The following is a 22,301-nucleotide window of genomic DNA, read 5'->3' as shown; positions in this document are numbered from 1 at the left end:
GGGTAGATGTGTGTCTGAAGGGAAATAAATTAAATTTGTCATGTTCTACAGTTTTCAAGACAGACTTAACAAACAGAAAATATACCATACTTGTACACAGAATATAAGCAAAACTATTTTAGGTATTAAGTGATGAATTAAATCAGTACCTGTTTTCTTCCTTTGTAGACGTGAAATAAATGTTTTGTTGTGCATGGGGAGCAGAGATCAGGGCTCTTTCCAAGTGCTGGTTGGGATCTAAGGGATTTGGCCCGTTGGACGGTATTTCGTGGAGGCGTCATGAGCCCCAGGCTCTCCTTCAGGCACTGCTACCATGGCAGCTTCCCTGCTATTGTGCCCGCAGTGCCTGTTCCTGATGTGTGCACAACACTTGGTATGGGGTAAAGAGAGAGAAAGAGAGCAAGTGCGAGTGGAAGGGTAGGGTATCATTTCCTTCTGGATAGACTCTCCCTTTCCCCATTTCTACTCTGTCCCGTCCTTCATTTTCTCCTAAACCACACCCCCCGCAACCCCAGTCTCTGTTTCCACCAATCTGTTTGTCTCATCACTGCTATCTTTCCCCCCTCCATGCTTCTATCCTCAGCTGTTCAATCCATCCCAGTGAGGGTGATCTATGCAAACAGCCGTGCCGTAGCTTTAGGGAGAGTAGAAATCATTGAAACTGAGGCTTTCACAGTTCCAGCACTTTGCCTAATGGAGGGGATCGGATCGACGGAGACGGACAGCCACTCACAAATATGCACAGGGCAAGTGATGCGAATCCAGCAAAAGAGAAAGAAAGAAAAACCAAAAAAAAAAGAAAAAAAAAAAACAACTGCTGCAATAACATGTCTGTCTTGAGCAGCATTTAGCCTGTTTAAGTGAAGCGGAGAGACAGCAGTGCTGCTCGCAGAGCCTCGCAGTGTGTGTCAGAGGGCTTCCTCCCCAAACACTCCCTTCCTCCCCAGCTGCGCACTGCCACGGCCCGGGCAGCAACCACAGAGAGAGTGCCTTGATCTTTCCAGGGCATAATCTTCCCATTTCCACTTTAAAGCTCCAAATCTTGACTGTAAAGCCGTGGCATTTTGACTTTGGGAAAATCGGCAATCTGACCGGAAATGAAAGGCAGAGAAATGAGATAGGGGAGGGAAGTCGGGGGATTCATGGGAAGGTCTGCAGACAGCCTCATAGAGATGATCCGTCTGTGTGCTGAGATCAGGGCGGAAGCACTCTGTTTCCAGAGTCCCGCTGTACCGCACACTGTCCTCCTCAAGGGTGGAGCAGACAATAACCTGAGGACACAATCTATCGTATTGGCATAAAAATAAAGATGAAAATGTATCCTTAAAAAGAATGCATGAAATACAAAAACATAATAGATGTGTAAATGAAGGAATTCATCCATACATTTTCATTAACTCCTTGACCTGTTAAGGGTTTCTGGGGCCCAGAGCCTACCCCTATCGCATCATAGTCACAGAGACACAATAGGCGATTTCGACTTACTAGCCCCCTGAACCTCTTGGTTTTGGGCGGTAAGCAATGCAGACACAAGGAGAACATGCAAACTCCACGCAGACTGAGCCAGACTCAAACCTACATCAAACTAGCTCAGGGCCAATGAGGCGGCAGCACTACTCACTCCTCCACTGTGTCACCCAGAGGGATTTAGTCTTACACATACACTGGCAATGCAGGGTGCAAGGCCGGAGGGGGAGGGGACACACCCAGGACTGGATGCCAGTCCGTCACAAAGCACCCCAAACAGGACTCGAACCCCTGACCCACCAGGGAGCAGTACCCAGCCAAACCCGTTGTGCCACCACGCCCCCCCGGTTTAATCTTGATCTCTAATTAATTTTATTTAATCCTGAGCTTTAATTAATTATTTAATTCATGACCTGACCATTAAATATTTGTAAAATGTTATTCTCTTTATTTTAACCCCTGGCTTAATGCTAATGAGCTAAACGATGCATATGAATATATACATTTTTTTAAATCAATTTATGATTATGAATATAGTAATTAATTTTTCCCATCCTGGGTGTGTCCCCTCCCCTGTGTTGTACCCTGTGTTGCTGGGTTAGTCTCTAGGCTCCAGTTCGCTGTGACCCCACTCAGGATAAGCGGTTGTAGACAGTGTGTGTGTATGTGTGTGTGTGTGTGTGTGTGTGTGTGTGTGTGTGTCTAATGAATTTTTTTCCTGCACAGGAAGGTGTACTACCCAGGGTGTACCCTGAATCATGCCTGTAAATCCCTCCAAAAGCAGCCTTTTGACTATAATGTTGCTGTTTCTTTGGGCTTCTGTGATCTGAATATTTTTAAAATACAAAATGCTCAACGCTGACATTTCCCATGCTGCATTTATAGATAATGACATCGTTAATTGAAATTCAGTGTCTTGTCCTTGTTGCCCTGTTGCACTTTGGCGCTTATGAAGGGAATGAAGTTGTCGAAGGCACTTGAAAAATTAATGCAATCAGTCTGAATTTTTGATTGAAGTCATTTTTGTAGTCTGACCTTCTCTCGAACTTGATGGCCCGGCTCTCGGTCACGATTTTTCCAGACTGCGTAAAAGCAGCGGAGCTCGAACCTGTGAGACAGAGAAAGCTAAATGTCCGGGGGGTTTTGTGAGAACCTCTCATCTATTTCTTCTGGAATGGCCCATCTCCGTGCACGTTTGTTCCCAGGGCTTTCTGTGACCTTTGTGCTCAAGCTCAGAGTGAACATATTCACACACCTATGAGCGGAACACAGGTCATCTGGTAGAGAACGTGGCTGAGGATAGATGGCTTGTAGATCAGCCCCTTCAGAGCATTAAAGCACAAAGCATTAAAATCACCCCTAAATACAGAAACGAGACAAGTTAAAGTCGCCTTTTCTGTTTTTACTGTCCAAACAGGCAATGGTGCAGGTAGTGATAAAACACTCCTGTGTCTCATGTCCTTTGTTCATATCCGTGTCCTGCTAGCCAGTGGGATCTTTTATGATTTTTTCCGCCCCTTGTATGAGCGAGCTGTAAAGCGATACACTCCGGCTCTTTTATACAGCTCTGTTTAACAGCTAGGTACCGCACCGCGGTGCTGGCACACTTGTTACTGCACTGCAGAGATTGTCCAGCCGTGCTAATACAAGCGGCTGTCCGCAGTGGTCTGTCAGGTTCACTCCCGCTCTCCTCAGGAAGTCTGTGTAGTTTCGGGATGGGGGGGCAGGAGTTAAAGTCTTAAAGGGAGCACTAAATGGTGTATTGATCCCACTTGGGTTCGCGCTGCTGTTGCCGATCCTCGGAGCGTGGCCATCCACATCGATCGCCGATCCCCCACTCCCGTATCGACCCCGCCCCCCAGCACGTGTGTGTTGGCAGCGGTGTGTGAAAGCCTTAGCGCGTACACACTTCTCCACTGCTTTACATGCCTGTCACACATGGATGGTTTCCAGAGGCCTGCTGATGGTGTCCATTGCATCATTGTGCCTCTGCCCTATATGCCGCTTAGTGCTAATTACCTCTACATCACGCTCAGACGAACAGCCAGAGGGTGAAAGGAAGAGGAGGTCCATTTATCAGTACCTCCTGAGCACCTCCAGGGGTGAGGACTTCAGCCGTCCTGCCTTTAGTCTGGCGAGTCAGAGGGCATCAGTTGACCGAGCTTTGCCTAGTCAACGCGTTTCCCAGGCGGACCAGAGGCAGCCCAGTGCCAATGTGCGTCGCTAGAAACACCACAGGTGTTCACCACATCATCATAATCAAGGCTTGTCAGCCGGCCCAGAAAGCCATAATCATCATCGTGGAATTGCAGGTATCCGCAAACAGACGCAAAACCCAGATGTGCCTTCGTACTAATCCATCGTTACAGACACGCCATCATGGTACGGGATCTCGCATTGTATAAAATGTGTTCCATCTTAAAGTGGAACGCCTTAAACCCAAGGATGCAACGCCTTGAGATGGAGAAGCCGCTGCTGTGCTCGTCGTAGCGCCCATCATTTTGACCTCAGGTGAACTTTGTGTATTTGCCGCAATGCATGAACGAGCGGATAAAGGGGTGTTCGCGAACAGCTGGAGAACGACACCACTGAGCTAAGGAGGTGCAGCGTTTTCTCGTGTGACTGAGGCAGTCGATTGTCTCTTAGCTCGCGTCAGCAGTTTGTGTCTCCGCTTCCCCGTTTCCGCAGGTTTCCAGGTGGGGGAGAGGGCAAGGAGGGCTGAGGAGGAACAAACGCTGCCCTCACACGAGCAACTCTTGCACAAATGAAAGATTACCTCTTTTCCCACCCCACACCCACATCTCTGAACCCATTATTATTCAGAAATTGTGACACTCTTGGCCTGCTTGTGTTTGCAGAGGCTGTACTGCCTGAAACATCTAGTCGTGAGGAGGACATTCGTTCCAGCCTGTAATAAATCCCGAAGACTCCGTTTTATTTGTGGGGTCTTATTTGTGACACCAGTAAACTTAAGTTTTGGAGCAGAATTTGGATCACACCTTAAAGGTTTGTGCAGTAAGTGAACACTGGGAGGATACTATAAGGCTTGCAGTTTGATATTCTTGTAAGTTGTGTTGGGTGAAAGAACAAGGGAAAAGGCCTACAATAACCAATAACAACAATACTAATAATAATAGTCATCATCGTCATCGTTTTTGTAGTTGTTTTTATCATCATCGTCATCTGTAAAGCAAGAGATTTTTTTTTTTTTTTTAATAAAGAAGTTTACTAAATACAAAAATTACAATACACACACATTGACCGACAAGCCTGAGCCTAACCGGGCAACACAGGGCATAAGGCTGGAGGGGGAGGGGACACACTCGGGACGGGACGCCAGTCCATCGCAAGGCACCCCAAGCCAGACTCGAATCCCAGACCTGCCCCACAGCGGGACCCAGCCAAGTCCATTGCGCTACCATGCCCCTCCCATTAAAAAAAAAAAAAAAAAATTTACAATACTACCAAAAAATATTAATAAATAAATTAAAAAAGTTCCACTTCAGACAGTTCTGAGTTGGTTTCTTAGAATATATCGTTTTGGTTCAGTGTCTATAAATGCCTCTCTCTGGTTGTTGCAAATTACTTTGGGCAAGTTTGACTAATATACCACCGCTGCTGTCTTACATGTCACTTCTTCCTGCCCATTTTTCAGACAGCAGCTGCCTCAGCTTTCAGGAGATGGATTTTGTGTTTTAACTCCATTTCTGAAATCATACGAGCGGTCAAAACCTTTTTCTTGGAAATTTCTTTGTTAATGTATTTCACTCAACTAGGTTAGCATATTTAAGTGCACTCACTTTACTGAGACTCCAGACATAAATTTACTTAAATTCTGTGTCTGATCTTAAATTTTTGACATTATCGGTTGTTTCACATTATTGTATTAATGGCAGATTGTACATATCAGACGCATACTTCTGTCAGCAAGCTGTTATGTGATGAACTCTGAGCTATTTCCACACTGGAAAAATTACATTTAATTTAAGCCATTTCTCCATTAATTTGCCAGTGATTCGCACCTCCCTGTGTGGCATTTAAACCTCAGCCAGCCTACACACCCTAACCATGTAATCCCTTCCTTCCTCAAAAAACAATGTAAATCACATAATTCTGCATCAGCCAGCACAAATCATAAACATTAAAAACTTTACGTTTAGGTTTAAATTTAGAATGGACTGTTCATTCATTGGGGGGGCGTGGCGGCATGGTGGGTTCAGCCGGTGCCGTCATATGGTGGATCTGAGGTTCAGGCCCTGCTTGGGGTGATTTGCAACAAACTGGTGTCCAGTCCTGCGTGTGTACCTTCAGCCTTGGGCCCTATGTTGCCGGGTTAGGCTCCAGCTCACCGTGACCCCGCTCAGGACAAGCAGTTGTTTGCAATGGATGTTTATTCATTATGAGGGGCGCGGTGGCGCAGTGGGTTGGACCGCAGTTCTGCTCTCTGGTGGGTCTGGGGTTCAAGTCCCGCTTGGAGTGCCTTGCGACGGACTGGCGTCCCGTCCTGGGTGTGTCCCCTCCCTCTCTCCAGCCTTACGCCCTGTGTTGCCGGGTAGGCTCCGGTTCCCCGTGACCCCGTATGGGACAAGCGGTTCTGAAAATGTGTGTGTGTGTGTGTGTGTGTGTGTTTATTCATTATTTACTTACCTTCAGGTTCAAATAACTTCAGTTTTTTTTTTCGTTCTTTCTCCGGATGTTCTTGATTCTAGTGAAATCTGGATGAAGCTTGTTAAATATTATGTACGACTGCATATAGTCTTCTTACATGTGAAAATTCCACATGGATTTATTTATGGGTTCTTGATGGATTCCAGTCATCATGGCTTTTCTCTGTGATCACCCTGTCCTCGCAGGCTCCCGGAGGTGCGGATTACAGACAATGGGCTGTACGAATGCCATGTGGGCATCTACGACCGGGCCACTAGGGAGAAGGTGGTCCTGGCGTCGGGGAACACTTATCTCACTGTGTACGGTGAGTGCTGCCAACACCTTGGTGGGCTGCTTCAGCCCCCAATCATTCAACCTGGGTTCACCACAAGCCCATCCACTGGTGCTCAACAGCATGTGATCCATTTAAGCACTGCTGGGACATGAATTGGAGGTAGAGGTGAGCCACTTGTCTTCCTACAAGCACTGACATGTCAAGTGTGTTCCAGAACTGAAATGAGAATAGAACAATATGGATGGGAGAAATAAAAAAAAGTCTAATATACAGCATTTGTTGTTTTATGTATACAGACAATGCAGAGCATATGTATATTTATTAGACGGACTGTGGTGCAATGTACCTTCTAGTTCTTCATTACAAGCTTTGCGGGTTATTAAAGTACATAAGACTTTCCCACTTTCACCTGCACGACTGGATGTTATTTTAAGAAAGGGCCTCGTGAAGGAAAAATAGAGAACCCAAGCTATGTTTTGACTCTAAATCTCTTGAAAAAATTATGCCAGAGGGAATAATAATTTTTTTTTTGGTGATCTGGGTAGAAGCATGCCTTCATACAGGGTTCATCTGTATTTACTGCTTAAGATATTGGGTGGAACTTACTGCTTTATACATTTCGACTGAGGAGTGAAACAGTGGAATCCATTGTTTCAGTGCTGCCTCAGGGGGTGAGATCAATTCCTCCAAAAGGAGGTGAAGTGGAGTGTCGCCTTGCACTGTGACACTGCCTGAGCGCATGGGCAATGGCACTGTCATGTTGGCGGAAGCCTCGATGGGAGGGCTATCTCAGCACAGCGGAGTACCGTTTCTATCCTCCCTCTCGGGAAGCATTGTTCTTCTGCCAGAACTTTCTGGAAACACACCGTTAATACAGGGTGCTATGAATGCTCTCTATCGTTACCATTACCTGGTACATTTAAAACAATCAACAAATGTACCACAACCGCCATCCCCAGTAAACTATTGTGAGCTGCTTGTTTTAATCACTTTAATTCAACACTATTGTAATTGTGTGAATAAGGCAGAGCTGGAGCTGTTAATCTTCTGCTGGAAAAGACATTGCTGTTAAACATTTCCCTTTTACCGGTTTGGCACAACAGCCACGGCAACCGTTTCTACATAATTCCAGCATAATCTGTTTTGCATACAAACAGCCAAGGAGAGAGGGGAAGAGAGACAGAGTGGGTGGAACGTGAATGATTTCACTTAGTGTTCGCTCACTCTGCACTTTCAGCAAGATGCAGCTGGTGTTTTCTATTCAACAGTAAACCATGTACGCATGGACTTATGTTTCAAGTGCGTTCTTGATGAAATAAACATTTGAAGGGTATATTTTGGTAACTGGTGTGACCAAATGACATGGTGTTCAGATAAGAATAAATGTTAATATTTAATAAGTAGAGCATTACTACTTTAGTCCGTAGTGGGTATTACAATATTTTCAGACATCACCCATATCAGTGCAAAAAGAGGATATTTCGAAGTATGAGATTAAAAAAAATACTGGGAAAGGCCAGAGCTTTCAGGTGTCAGAGGGACTGGAACTTCACTAATTCCCTCTTTTTATATATTTGTTCTATTAGCAACTGTTCCAGTTGTCAGCTGAAGCTACGGCTTGGTTGTGGAAGAGGTGGGGGGATGCGGTGTTTGTCTTTCAATTTGAAGTTGTGCAGCTTCCCCACGGCAGGGAACTCGTGGCTTAACCCCTGAGTCTGCAGGAACTCAAAGCATCAGAGGGGAGCTGCAGAGGTGTGTCGTGTTTCGCCCAGCTGAGCAATGAAATCCCATGGTAAAGAATAAGAATGGCCCCTGGCATTGCAGCTAATTGCTGTGTAAGCTGAAACAGAATTATTCATGAAGTATTAGTGTGCCAAGTTCACTGGGTAGAGGGGAACAAAAAGGAAAAGAAAGAAAGAAAGAAAGAAAGAAAGAAAGAAAGAAAGAAAGAAAGAAAGAAAGAAAAAGAATTGATGATAACTAATTAATAGAAATGACTTTACATGCAGACTGTTGCAATTTTTTCAAGGCTTTTACAAATAAGAATTTTAATTTTGATAAAACCCTGCCAAGGATTTCATTTCATTTCTATAGAAAAAAAACTCAAATTCATTACTTTTCTGTTCTTATGAAAAAGTTCTTGCTTACTTATTGGATATTATTGGCATTTAAGTTATGGAAAATTTCTCGCCAGAGAACCATTATGTAAAGCTATGGGAGACCACCATTACAAACCAGCATGCAAGGAAAAGGAAAATTTTGAGAGGGTTCAGACTGATGGGAAGAAAAGAAAATGTCATGACCAAACAGACACACATACACACACACAAAAATAAATAACTCAAAAATAAAATATGAAAAGTAATCAGAGCGCAATGCAATCGCCTAGCTAATGCAGGACAATAAAAGAAAGCAAAGGGTACGAATTTACCACGAGCGCCATAAGTTCCAGGAAACACACAAAATAGGAACACATCAAAACTCGTAGGCTTCTGCGGCTGGTGCCAACTGACTGGGGTTTTAAGTCTTCTGGATGAGACCGCATCGTGTAGGAAACTGGTACCGACGTTTCGCTTCCCATGTTGGAAGCATCTTCAGGGAGCTTCCACATCTTGCGAAGGCTGGATGTGAACTGGAGTGTTTGACCAGGGTGGGCATATAAAATAGGAACACACACAGATGCACACATTTTATTTTTTATTGATTTTAAAAACAGCACAGGGTCAGAGCAGCATACAGATAGAGACAGTACAGTGAGAAAATGCAAATATGTCCACATACGTAGAGCAAGGGCTTTGGGTCAAAAGTTAACAGTTGATCACAGGTATGACACACAAACATTTTCATAAAGACTGGCTATTTACAAACCGCAAACTTGGGTGCAAACTGATCATTTTAGGTTCCTATGACAAAGAAATCATGCAGATGACTAGTTCTGTAACTCAGGTGCAGCAGGTAGTGTTTCAGTTAAATCGTCCTGATTCCTTTCCCACTTTTTGCTTCAATACCCTTGATGAGGAACGTGCCCTGAACTGATATAGCAAAACTTACCTAGCTGTAAACATGGGTAATTGTAAATGTATGAGTATTCAGTCCTTATTTTATAAGTTACCTTGAACTTATAAGGTGAATAAATAGGGAAGGAACATGAAGGAGATCCTTCACAGTTAACTCTCTCCATATTCATGTTTAAGTCTTAAAATTCATTGTCAGTTGTATTTTTCTGTGCACTCATTCGGAGGTAAGAAACATACAGCAATTGGTTTTGCACAATTGCTCACAAAGAGAATGAATTTTATGAACTTATTTCAGATCACACTTTAGTTAGAAAAAGACACAGTAAAATTTTGCTTCAGAAGTTAGAATATCTGAAGAATCTTTATGGACACCTTTTGTTAGCAAACCAAGAGCCATATTGTATCTCATGTATTACAATTATGTCTGTCAGCCAGTTCCTCCGGGATGTTCACATCTTCTCTCCGTATTTTTTTCATCCAGAGAAGTTTCCAGTCACTCGTTTCCTCTAATCTCTTGATTAATTATACGAATTTCAGACATCTCTCAAGGCGTCAGACTTCCACGGTGCCATTGTACCTTCAGTCATGTTTTTTCTTTTGGTTTTTTTCTTTTTTTTAGTTAGGCACTGTGGACGACCTTCAAACAATGCTAAATTAGTTCAGCTAAGCGAATGATTAGATCAATTACATTAACTGAGAGCCTCGTTTGCAATGAAAATCAGGGGTCCCTGAGGCCCCGGAGGTCTGCGCCAGTGACACTTCTGCCTAATCATATTACAAGAATCCATTTGTTCACTTCTAATCGCTGATTAATTGTGTGACGCAGCACTAATTCACACAGGTAACAAAGGATTACCTAAAGGCGTCTTCTAGTCGGCAGTACCAGTGACTTCCCATGACCTTGTCCATATTGCAGGTCATAATAAGGTTAGAAAGCAAATCCTGATGTCAGCCTGCCGGCAGCTTTGCAATGCTTCTATGCTATGGCACATAGTCCTCAGAACCCTTTGTTTTAGCTTTGGTGAAAAATGAGGTGGTAATTGAGAGAATTGTTATTGTAAGACAGCTAGGCTTGTGTTTAGATACAGGAGGAGATGAGCATCTTCATGATGAGATGAGGAGATGAGGTGTTCCAGGAGCAATTATTCTCTCGTACCTTGAAACCTGGATTCACTTCAATAACAAACACCATAATATATGTAGTATATTTAACGCTCTGTCTCTAAGTGACTACTGTTACTGAAGCAGCATACACTGTAGGATCTACAAGCCTAAATATATGGTTTATCACTCTGAGTTTACAATGTGGAGCTGGTAGAAAACCAAAGGGCACCTCTTTTAGTTGTTACTTCTCCAAAGCTTGTTAGGAGAGAGTACAGATCTAAACAGGTTTCACCTGAAGTAAATCTAAAGGACATCAACTTGAGAGGAAAACGATGGTTTCAGAGGATCTCTTCTCAAGTGCCCTACTGATCTTTCTGTATTTATGTACAAAATTCTCCCTTTCCCACAAGTATCACTGTCACCAAATACTGCTTTTTCTGATCCTTTAATCCTTCTTGCTGGACCTCTTTTAAGAGAGGACAATGACTCAGTTGGCCCAGTCCACTTTATTGCTCTTGGAAAAAAGGATGCATGATGATCCCCACTGTCACTCTCCATGTGATGTGTCACTTAGAGTGTAGTACCCGCTACTGACATTCTGTCGCTCTCATAGATAAAACTCCCAGCTGTTTTTGTGCATTTTCAAAATATAACCTCTCCTGAAGATATCTTTTTTTTTTTCTAACACAAGTACTGGCTGCATGCAGTATAATGCCTGCTTGTTGCATGACTTCTGTGGTCTCACTGGGTCATGTAGAACAACTAAGGGTGGGCTGGCAAATAACATGGGTACACACACACACACACACACACACACACACACACACACACACACACATTTTCAGAACCGCTTGTCCCATACAGGGTCACGGGGAACCGGAGCCTACCCGGTAACACAGGGCGTAAGGCCAGAGGGGGAGGGGACACACCCAGGACGGGACGCCAGTCCGTCGCAAGGCACCCCAAGCGGGACTCGAACCCCAGACCCACGGGAGAGCAGGACTGCGGTCCAACCCACTGCGCCACCGCACCCCTTATATAACATGGGTAATGAAAATATATATACTTTAACTGCTGAAAATATATTTAGCTTCCAGCTGAGAAACTGTCTAATGACTGAGAAAAATTACAAACTTACTTTATCACATGAAAAAAACTACTGAGGATTTTGTTTATTTTATAGTATGTGAAGATGTGAGAAAGACAATAAGTGTCAGTAGTATCAACAAAAGCATATTTAGCTTCTTTTTTTCCACTGAGTGCTGAAGTATCCTATACTGAACACTGTAGCATTTTACACACAGTTGATATGAAACCTAAGGCTTATGACATAAACTACTGAAATGGATTTTAATGGATTAAATTCAGCTTCGAGTGCTCTCCCTCCATCAGTACCTTCCTCCCCCAGCTACCTCACTCCACCCTACGTGGCCACCAAAGTTCAGCCCTCCATCATTAAACTGGAAGCTCTGAAGTGGAAGGAAGTGAAAGCACCACAGAAAATGGCACACATCCAGCACCTTTGGTGGTGTCATCACACTCATCCTTAACAACAGAGGAGTATCGGGGTACCAGCCAGACAACAAAAGCATCTCCGCTGCACCCATAAACCAACACTTTCACTCACTTTCACTTATTCTGCTTGGCTGTTCCTTGTCCCGTCCCAATGTGAGCTTGCTTTCCATCTTTTGGCTGACACACAGTTGCCTGCTTCTCTACAAGTCTCATTCAATTTTGCTTTGACAAGAATATGTAGACTGAAGTTAAAAGCTTTTGCACACTTAGGAATCGCAGTGACTTTCAATGCTCTTCTTCATTTTAAAGTACAGAAGCTTGCCGAGATCCATGAGTGTTGGGTTTTTCAACATTTTACACCTTTTGATGTTTGGCACATTCGTCCCCAAGTGGCGTCCTTTCTTGTGCTTGATTTTTTGCAAACCGATAATAGTTTGAAGAACCCACAATATAGAATGAACTCTTGTATGTTTTTCTTGCTTCTCAGCTAACAGCTTCTAGATGTGTGAGTGAAAATCTAATACGTTATTTTATTTTGCAAATATCTCTTTTGTCTCAGTGATCATGTAGAAATACGCATTACCAAGTTAATGTTACTAAAAGAGTGCGGCTGACCTCAGCATGATGCAGTGCTGTTTTTTCAGTTTCCATCCTTTGTTTATTTTGCCCTGCTGCAGTCAATTCCAGCTGTGCTTCACACTTTCATCACTGGCCATGTGTGAGATGTGCCAAACTCTCTTCCACTGGAACTGTCCTCTCTCTTTCCCATGTTACCATGAGCTTTGTTCCCTGCCCTGTGTCCTTACCCCCACAACTGATGGGTATGCTTTTTTTCTCAAAACAATGGTTTCTTCTTTGGAGACGTACTGTGGTTTACCCAGTGGAAAAAATATTTGAATAAGCTGGTGGACCTCTCCAGTAAAAAAAAGAAATGTCATTGTGGCTGGAGATGGTGCTCTGCAGTATCCATTGACCTTAAGTGCTACTTTTTTAAACTCCTTTTTCCAAAAGTTGCTGAAAATCCAACTGAATATCATCTGAGGCTTATAATCTGGAATCAGTAATCAGTGGCAAGCCAGGGAAGTTTTCCAAGATTAAAGTCTAACGTTTTCAGTTCAGTCTTGCTTTTTACCACCCTTCATAGCTGGCATGAGTGATAAACCTACCATATTAGAACTTTTGAAGTTTTCGATAGTTAGTACTTGCCCTAAAGATCAGTCCAACAACTTGTTGGATATTTGAACTGGAGAAAGAACCCAAAGTGTTGGGCGTTATAACAGAACAGATTTGCAATCTCTCACTTGTTTTAATTGAATGGAGGACCAAAAAACTGACTGTTTCAGCCAAGTCAGGTGCCGTGAACAATAGACTTTCTGGATGAACAACTTCTAGTATTTTTGAACAACCTCAACATTTTAACTGCGGTGAGAGCCCAAGTAGAAAGCCTTCAAGTGCAATACAGTTAAATTGTTAGAATTACCAAGACCTTTTGTTTATTTATTCTGCCATTTATGAAAAAGGTCAGCCTTCAGGAGTGGTGGTAAAATGGTGCCAAACCCCAGACCAATAGACTACAAGCTCAAGTCTGCTGGTCTCTGGCCAGTGTTTTCAACCATCACTTCTTGCTGTGTTGGCTGGTGGAGGGCCAGTGGGGGTACTCGGGAATTGCTATGGAAGAAAAAACTCAAACTCTCTTCAGCACAGCCTTTAGGGATGCAGCAAATGCATTTGCTCTTCTCATGTTCATTGTCCAAAACAGAATACAAATCAATGGAAACAGTGTAAGGGTGATGGGAGTTGTTTGTAGGGGGAAGAGTCTTCCAGAGGATCCCTGGTATTAGGATACAGGATATTGTGGTATAAGGTGTCATCTGATTCGGGGTCCATAGATAAAATGTAGCCATTTAAGTCAATGCATTTTATAGATTGCCCCCAAAGAGAGTGACTTGGCTCAGTAAATGACACCTTGTCCTATATAATGAAGGCCATGGTTCGTGACAGAGAAGGCTGGATATGACATTGCCCGGGAGCACATTCTCAGTCCTAACCCTTTGGAACTGAATGACCGGGGAGAGGGATAGACTGTACAGTTATAGCCGCACTGTTCCCAGTAGGACATCCTTCAGTAGTCCGCTGTCCTAAATGCAAATATACAGTAAACCCAACACCCCCTTAGTAACATTAAAAGTCATTTCTATAGTCCAGCATGGCTTGGGTATGATATTATTTATTTTGTTTCTTAGGCAAAAAAATGTACAGTCATAAAATGTTTTTGACACACATAAATATTCTTAGAGATTGAATGTGTTAGTGCAATGTAGAATCTAGTAATGCATTTGATGCTGAAACTCTAAAACTAATATTTTTCAGTTTATTTCATAGGTATACAGTCAAAATTGATGCTGAAATATAATCAGAATCAGAATGAGTTTTATTGGTCAAGTGTGCTGATGCACGCAAGGAATTTGCTGTGGTTCTAGATGCTTCCAGTATTTATAGACAACAAACAGCTGACACAGAATTACATAATAAATAACATATTTACAGAGTATACAATCACAAGAGTATAAATAGTAGTGTGAATACAAGAAATGTAAATAAGAAGTAAATTACAAAAAAGTGATTGGATATTGTTGCACTTAATATAAGATACTTCACAACCTCATGGACAACTGGTGTTGGTCTGTGTTTAGGTTTGACCTTGAGTTGTACAAGATCAAAAGCCAGAGCTTTATACCCAAGTTTATGTCAGTCACAGCAATTATAATCAAAGCACAGATGGAGCGAAAGCAGCGAGGAAAGTTGAGCAGTACAGTTTGGCAGGAGCCGATGGCCAAGGGTGGCTTTCATGTCAGCCATACCTTCAGTTCAGCGGGACCTTTTGCTTCATCAACATCAAATCAACGCTTATTATTACTGTTGCTGCTAATTGACACCTGACACCTGCTGAACAGCATGCCTCTCTCCAGGAAATGCAGAGATTAATTTCTGAGAAAAAAATCATGCGCCACCTCACAGAGAGACTGTGCAACTATTGATACCACTGGGAAAAGTACCACCTGTTTGTGAAGGATTGGGTTCAAAACCAGCACATGCATATGTATCTGGCATGTTTTATTTTTTTATGTTTCACAATTTTGAATCTCTACTCTAATTGCCCAGCCTGGAGGAACACAGGTGACAAGCTAAAGATGTGTATAAACTTTTTAAAGGTCTTCTTTTTACAATGACACTTTTTTTTTCCGTATTGATGACAATAATCACTTTGTAGTAAAATCAAGGTGATTGTCATACATTTTTTTTTTTTAATATTTTTATTGTCATTCTTATTTCCACTCTAGACTCAGTTACAAGGTTTTACCACCAGCTGACTTCTTTCCGCACCCCCAAGGCACAATGCAGAGAGGTCCACTCAAGTGCATTTGTCTATGTCCACATAGAATTCATTCATCAGTAGCAAATGTCACTCTAGTAATGGCAACTGGCGACAGCTTCCACACCTCACTTGTTGGTTTTGAGGGTTGCGAGGCTAACGAAGGGGACAAGATCATTAATTTTAGTCATTGTCCCTCCTTGAAGAACAGGAAGCATGAGGTATGGCTTCACACTGGTGCAGCCGCTCCGGCAAATGGACCAGCTGTCTTGACCCCTGACTGAACATTTCCGTCCTTTATAAAGAGTGACACAGTGTATTACTCTGTTGTGAAGGAGACTGGGAACCCACGTTTACTCTAAGGAGCCCAGAAGAACTTTTGGAGTTACTTTACCTCTTTGATTATTCCTTCGCCTGAGGCTATTCTAACATCAAGAAGGCGATTAAGCTAAAATTTGAGCTGAAATATAGCATGGCCCTTTGGTGCATTTATGTAAGTAGACGTTGTAATTGTGATCTTTATCCTTCTCAATGTAGCATTTGTGCCTTACTTGATTTATTCTTCTCTCATATTGCAAGCCAGGGGTTTTATGTACGTATGTCAGGAGTCCATAATAATAACAGAGTAACTACAATAAAGGCTTTTGAAAATTTTTAATGCTCTGGAAGAAAAGAAAGAAGATTGTGAATGAGTTGGGTAATGAAATGTGGCCTTGACCAAAAAGGGCTCATGTCTGGAAGCAACGTTTTCAGATTCAATTTAGGGCTTTTTATACAATCTGCTGAAAGTGAGACACCTCAAGTGGAAAGAGGGAATTCTGGTTCGTAATGACCTTCTTCTGAAATAGTTTTTTTGTTTGTTTGTTTCATCACCATGCCTTCTTTTTTTTTTTTTTTGCTTTGCATTTGGTGTGTCAAGGGTTAGATATTTTTTGTACATTGTTCCATTTTTTTCCATTTTTAAAGTGTACAAAGCTACATATATTGTATATGTGCAGATACCCAAACTGCTTCACCCTCCTTTTCAAATAGACTTTGCAATTAATGATAAAACACTTTATGCACCATAAACTGTCCCTTCAAGTTTCTTTGAAAACATGCAAGTATATATTACCACATTTGTTACTTGACAATTAATTCCTAATTATTTTGTTTTCATAAATAATTTGTCTGAAAAAACAATGTCTGTTTTTTTTTTTTTTTTTAAAAAAAAAAAAAAACATCTTATACTGTTCATAACCACTGGTGAGAAAGAAAGATTCATTATTCATTCACACTAGAAGTCTTGACAAAGGATGAGCATGATTATAAAAATTGCATTTCTGTATTGAAATGTGTCCCTAAAGACTTTCTGGGGCTTTTGCTAGGATTCAAAATAGAACATTATTAAAAACAGCCTAGCAGTTAATATGCAAAGGTACAGTACATGGGTTTAAACAAAGCCTTAATCCACAATACAATAAAAAGTAATTTAGAAAAACAGGGATTTAAACACTCTGAGATGAAAATGTCAAATCAGGTTCTTTATACTAAGATATAAAGTCCGCCTTTTTATAGAAAATTAAAAAAACAGCCAGTGGAAAAAAACACACCACAGTATGTATGAAAGGTCCTGTAAAATAAGGGACAGCTGGTAGCGTAGTGGTTAGAGCTACTGCCTTTGCCTTCAAAGGTTGCAGATTTGATCCCTGCCTCTGCCTATTGTGCCCTTGAGCAAGGTACGTACCCTTCATTGCTCCAGTAAAAATTACCCTGCTGTGTAAATGGGTGAGTAATTGTTAGCTTGTAACTGTACTAATTGTAAGTTGCTTTAGAGAAAGTATCAGCTAAATGAATAAATGTAAAATAAAGATACTCTTCTCATAACTTCTCCCTGATCTCCTAAGTGCCTGATAAATGTTTTTTTACTGGTTTAATAATTTTTAATAACAATTTGTTTAATAAATGAAGAAGTGTATATGTAGCTACTCATGTCATGTACAATGAATCACATGGTGGATTGTGCCAAATTGACTGAACTGTAGAATCACGTCTGCATCCAAATCTCTCCTTCTCTTGATGTAATGCATTTGTTCTCTGAGATGTACATCACTTTGGTGAAAAGCATCTGCTAAATGAATAAAATTAAATATAATGCAAATGTAAAGAAAGCAAAGCAAATGTGCCCAGACTGCATCCCTCAGAACCTGGATTTGAAACATCTGACAGCTGGAAGTTCTAGCTGTTGAATAAAAATGGGTTACAGAACATAGTCAACTCATTAAATGCAATGAAAACAGTTATGTGTGTACTGACAGCCCAATGAATGGTGAATTTTAGGGTAAGTTAATTTAGGTCAGGGGTTTTTAACCATGCATTTAAATGCAATATTCTAAGAACGGGTCCACAGGTCTTACCTTACACGGGGTCTGTGGCATAAAAAAAGTTTAAGGCCTCCTGATCTAGGTCATCTTTATCAATTGTGAAACCTTCTTGCAGGAGGACAGTTATCACTGGTCTCATTTTACTATGAATGACCTCAATCCCCTAAAGGATTTTTCACTCACTTTCCCACCAGTGGAGAACCTCCCCACCACACCCAACCCTTCCCAAGAGTTGTTCTCACCTGGTAGGCACTGAACTCAAGACACATTATGTTCATCACATACTTTTTCTGTTCTTCCCAGCAGCCTTCCTTGTTGCTCTTCTGGCAGTTCTTTGCATGTTCTTTGATGACAAGTCAGGAGTAAGCAGATTGTGTTCTTGACCTTTTCAGTCAATTAGAGAAAAAACGGGATATGAATGGCGCTTCTGGCTCTGTGGCTTTCTACAGCTGGCAGTGTAATTTTTAAAGTCAATTTGTGTTTTAGAGCCGAAGCTGAATTGATGCACTGCAAAGACATATATAATAAATCAAATTAGGCAATCCTCTTTATTCAAAGGATCTCAGTAGTTTTTTTTTTTTTTTTTTTTTAAATGGCAATTGCATTTCAGTGAAGGAAGTTATAAATATTTGCCTCACACAGCAATTACTGTTATGTAAATCTCTTTTAATGTCACAGTGACAATAGTTGCACTCTTTTTTGGTTATAATTTACAGTGCTTAACAATATATTGTGAGTTTTACAACCGAGATTGTTATTAATGACAGATAATTTGGCATTTACGGAGACGATCCTATGGGAACGGAGATTCCATAGCTCCTCGCTCCAATGTAGGCGAATAAATGCACTGCTTTAACAGTGCTTAAAAATCCTGAAGCTTGTTTTCTTGTGGTCATGAGGGACCCAAGCTCTGGTCATTATAATTTAGGTTATCCAGCCATGCACAGAGAATGCAAGGCTTTGGATGGGGTTTTCACCAGACAGAGGGGGCAAGAAGACGAGGCGAAGCCTGAATATTGTCTACAGCTACATCTGCCAGGAGTGTTGAGAAGGTAGTGGGTCAGTGGAAGGCCAGAGACACGTCAGAGGTTTGCACTTACATGCTCCACACTTGTAAATATTTGATAAGCTTCATTTTTCAAATTCCACTACCCTACTGGTTTGTTACTGGGCACAAAGCTCCAGGCCGTGTTGGGGAGCCTCCCATAGGGGGAGAGCTACCAGCAGCACTGCAAGGAGTCTTTCTCCTAGCGCAAAGCACACAGACCCTCACAGAAGGTCCCCCCCATGTCCATCCCCACTCCCTACTGCTTGGTGGCATACAGCAGTTTTGCCCCATGCAGTTATGTCAATAGCCATGAAAATATGACATACGCCAAACTCTACATCTTCGGCTGTCTGCCAGTAAAAGTACTTTTTTCTTTTTTTGCCTACACAAAAACCTATGGTATGTTTCTAAACTTGTGTTGCTTTAACCTTGAGTCTTCCATTTATTTTACTTTGTTTTGTTTTATTATGATACATGAGCACAAACCAATGTTTTCTTTTCCTTGGTCTGCAGTATTATTTAGTTCAGCATTCAAAACCTACTGAAAACCCAGTACTAAATAAGAACTGACTCAATACAAGTGCATAAATAATTTGATCTATCCCATATTAAGGGAGGGACATATAGTTATTATTCTGAGAAACAATTTATTACTTAATTTACTGCATGTTCACTTAATGACATTCAAATTCTGCTTTACATTGCTGACATAAATGGTGGCACTCGGCAACTCTTCTGCTTTTCAGTCTCTCAGAATGAATTCTCCAGTTCTCAGCTAGTTTCCCCTACTTTAATTTACTTGGAAAAATAAAGTGAACTCAATGTTCGACCCGATTCAAAGCGTAAATCAGTGTAGAATGGAATGTGCTATGTCTGAATGTACGCTAACCTTGACAAAAATGGACATGTCCCCCAGCATTACCCCCACCCCATCGTCCATCCCCAAAGGCTGTGCTGACTGCTGGATGCCACTGACCATCTGGTCATGGGTGCAGGAGATGGGCCTTCTCTCCACCAACTGAGCAGATCCTGGACTGGACTGGGGATATAATGATGGATACCTGAGCCACCTTCACCGGACTCTTTTTGGCCTCATATAACTTTACAGCCACCACCATCTACCCCCTCCCTCTTGTACTCAATAAATTAGCTGTCATACAAAGTAAGTACGAAGCAGGCCTTATGACCACACTGATCAACCAATTTGTCAGTGACATCTCCGGTGCTGGGGACTATTAAAATTGCTGGCATCCTCTGGATCTATAAATTATCCAACGGACCTTGAGAAGGGTAGGGGAAAGGCAAAACCTCATGGCTTTATACCAGAGGGTGGGTGCCACACTCCAAGAAAGGCTTATGTCTTTGTGAAGGAGAAAAACTATGGCTGTCAAAAAAGGTATCTTAGCCCCCCACCCAAGTGTCTGCCACAAACCCCTTTCTAGTGTTCCAGTCCAAGTCTAAGTTACGACTTTCCTTCCTCAGAGTCTGGGTTCTGCAGTAATAAATAAAGAATGCTGTTTAAGACTCTTTTAGTTTATACGTCTACGAACTTCAGCTCACTATCAATAGCCATCTCCAAAGGAAGGGTTTTGTTGGTCCAGAACTTATCCCAGAAGCATAAGGCGAAGCGGACACATGCCAGTGAGGACTTGAGTGTACATTTACATTGAAACTCACAGTAATTGAAAATAAAATCATGTCATCTCAAACTCCTGTTTAATGCTAACTCTTGTTCTATTTATCCGGTAATTACGTACAACATAATTCACTTTTGCCTCCGTTGTAATATTACACCTCTTGTGTTGCTTTTTAGCATCAGCAGCATTGTTACACTTGATTAAAGTTTCATAGCATTTCTCAGAAAGGCACAAATAGCAGAATCACTGGATAGAAACTCTGGAAGGAAGTTGAATTAAGCGGGTGGAATTAAGGTCTCATTCCCATTCAGTGTAGGTGCTCTTTACTGCCGTGTATCGTCCCAGTAGGTAAACAGAACAGGGTTGTGGGACCACCTGAATTGAACTTGCTTTCACTGTGACTATCGATAAAGGCAGCCACCTTGGCTCGGCAGGTAAACGCAGGACACTTTTGTTCTGTTAATGACATAAATTATAGAAATTTGGTATAAGAGAAGACAAAATTTGGGCGCAAATAAATATTTGGGAAAGTGTTTGCATCTTTGAAGAAGTATCACTAGTCCACTCCGCACATGAGGAGTTATTAATGGAAACAAGCATCAGCCTGCAATGTGAGCTCCAACAATGTTTTAGCGAAAGCACTGCAGAGACAGGGAAAGTGCTGGAAAACGCTGACCAGTTGTGGCACTCGAGTGGCCGAGGATTTTCTGACAAGTCCAGTCAAAGTCGAGCACCGGTTCTGGAACAGAATGCCTGCGGGGTGAACTTTGTTGACATTTTTGAGTTGTCTCTCTGGGGAGCAGAGCTGTAAGTCAAAGCTACATGTACACACACACGTACCGAAACACATGCGCTCATACTGTACGTGGACACACACCTGCAGAGAGATGTTAGAAAACCAGGGCATGATTAATGGCTCCATCACCGAGGAACCTGTAAAAATGTCACTCTGGCTTTTGTCTCCACATGTCCTGCCTCCTTTCTCCTCGTGACAGTTGGCAGTTGCAGGCCAGGCTGTCTCTCATGTGCTCTTCAGCCCCTCCTCTTCCTCGCCTCTCAGCTGGCGCTCCCCGGGGACCTCGATAAGAGCTGACAGCGCTGTAATGACGAATGCAAATGAAGGGGGCGGGGCAAATGCAAATGTTAAGAGCACAATGGCGAAGTGATTAAAACGCACTTCAGTGCCTTTTATCTGGTGGCACGGCTCGTCCCGGGAGTGGGATTTCAAAGGGCCGGTTTAGGCCTCGGAGCCCCGCGCCAACGCTCATTTCGAATGCGTTTTCTCCTCCGACTTCCTTGCTTTGATTGTTTTCCTTTTTTTTTTTAAATCTCCTTTCCACTGTAGCTGTCTATCCTGGCTGCCAGATTCCCTCAAAGTTTGCCACTTCCCTTGCTTTTTGTAGCATGAAAACAGGCAAACTTGAGTCCTTCGATCCAAACATTTGTGTTTCCGTGGCAAAGCATCATAAGAAAGTTACCTGCTGTGTTCTTTACCTGCGTGATTCCGGAAAGAATTTTTTTTCCTCTTGATTCCACCAATTTTTCTTAATTATTTGCTTTTTCCCTTGGATAGATGATCAGTGCTTTCAGTGGAAACAGTTTAATTACAGCCAACCTGTTTTTTCTCTTATTGCTCCTGTGTATGGAGAAATTCTGTAGCCAAGGTGACTAAAATGCCGCAACCTAAATTTTAAGACTTCACTCAATGAATCTTTTTCTAGAAGGCTCTGAATATAGGCACCCCTGCATGAAGCCCTGCCTTCAACACTTCCTGCAACCTTTAAAAGTTATAGAAGTCCTTTGATGGCATTCTGACTCGTGTTGGCACAGAAGGC

At 42.2% G+C, this 22,301-nt stretch overlaps 1 protein-coding gene across 2 annotated transcripts in view; it reads left to right on the top strand.

Annotated features, from left to right (window-relative positions):
- igsf21a (immunoglobin superfamily, member 21a) overlaps nt 1–22,301 on the top strand; it is a 190,915-nt gene that overhangs the window by 135,538 nt on the left and 33,076 nt on the right. For both annotated transcript variants that reach the window (XM_018725717.2, XM_018725716.2), the window contains exon 4: nt 6,321–6,439. In XM_018725717.2, the coding sequence (XP_018581233.1) occupies nt 6,321–6,439 (119 nt within the window). The remainder of the gene's footprint in view (nt 1–6,320; nt 6,440–22,301) is intronic.

The sequence above is a fragment of the Scleropages formosus genome, chromosome 22 (assembly GCF_900964775.1).
Source record: "Scleropages formosus chromosome 22, fSclFor1.1, whole genome shotgun sequence".
Taxonomy (NCBI): domain Eukaryota; kingdom Metazoa; phylum Chordata; class Actinopteri; order Osteoglossiformes; family Osteoglossidae; genus Scleropages; species Scleropages formosus.
This window is presented reverse-complemented; position numbering and strand designations above follow the sequence as displayed.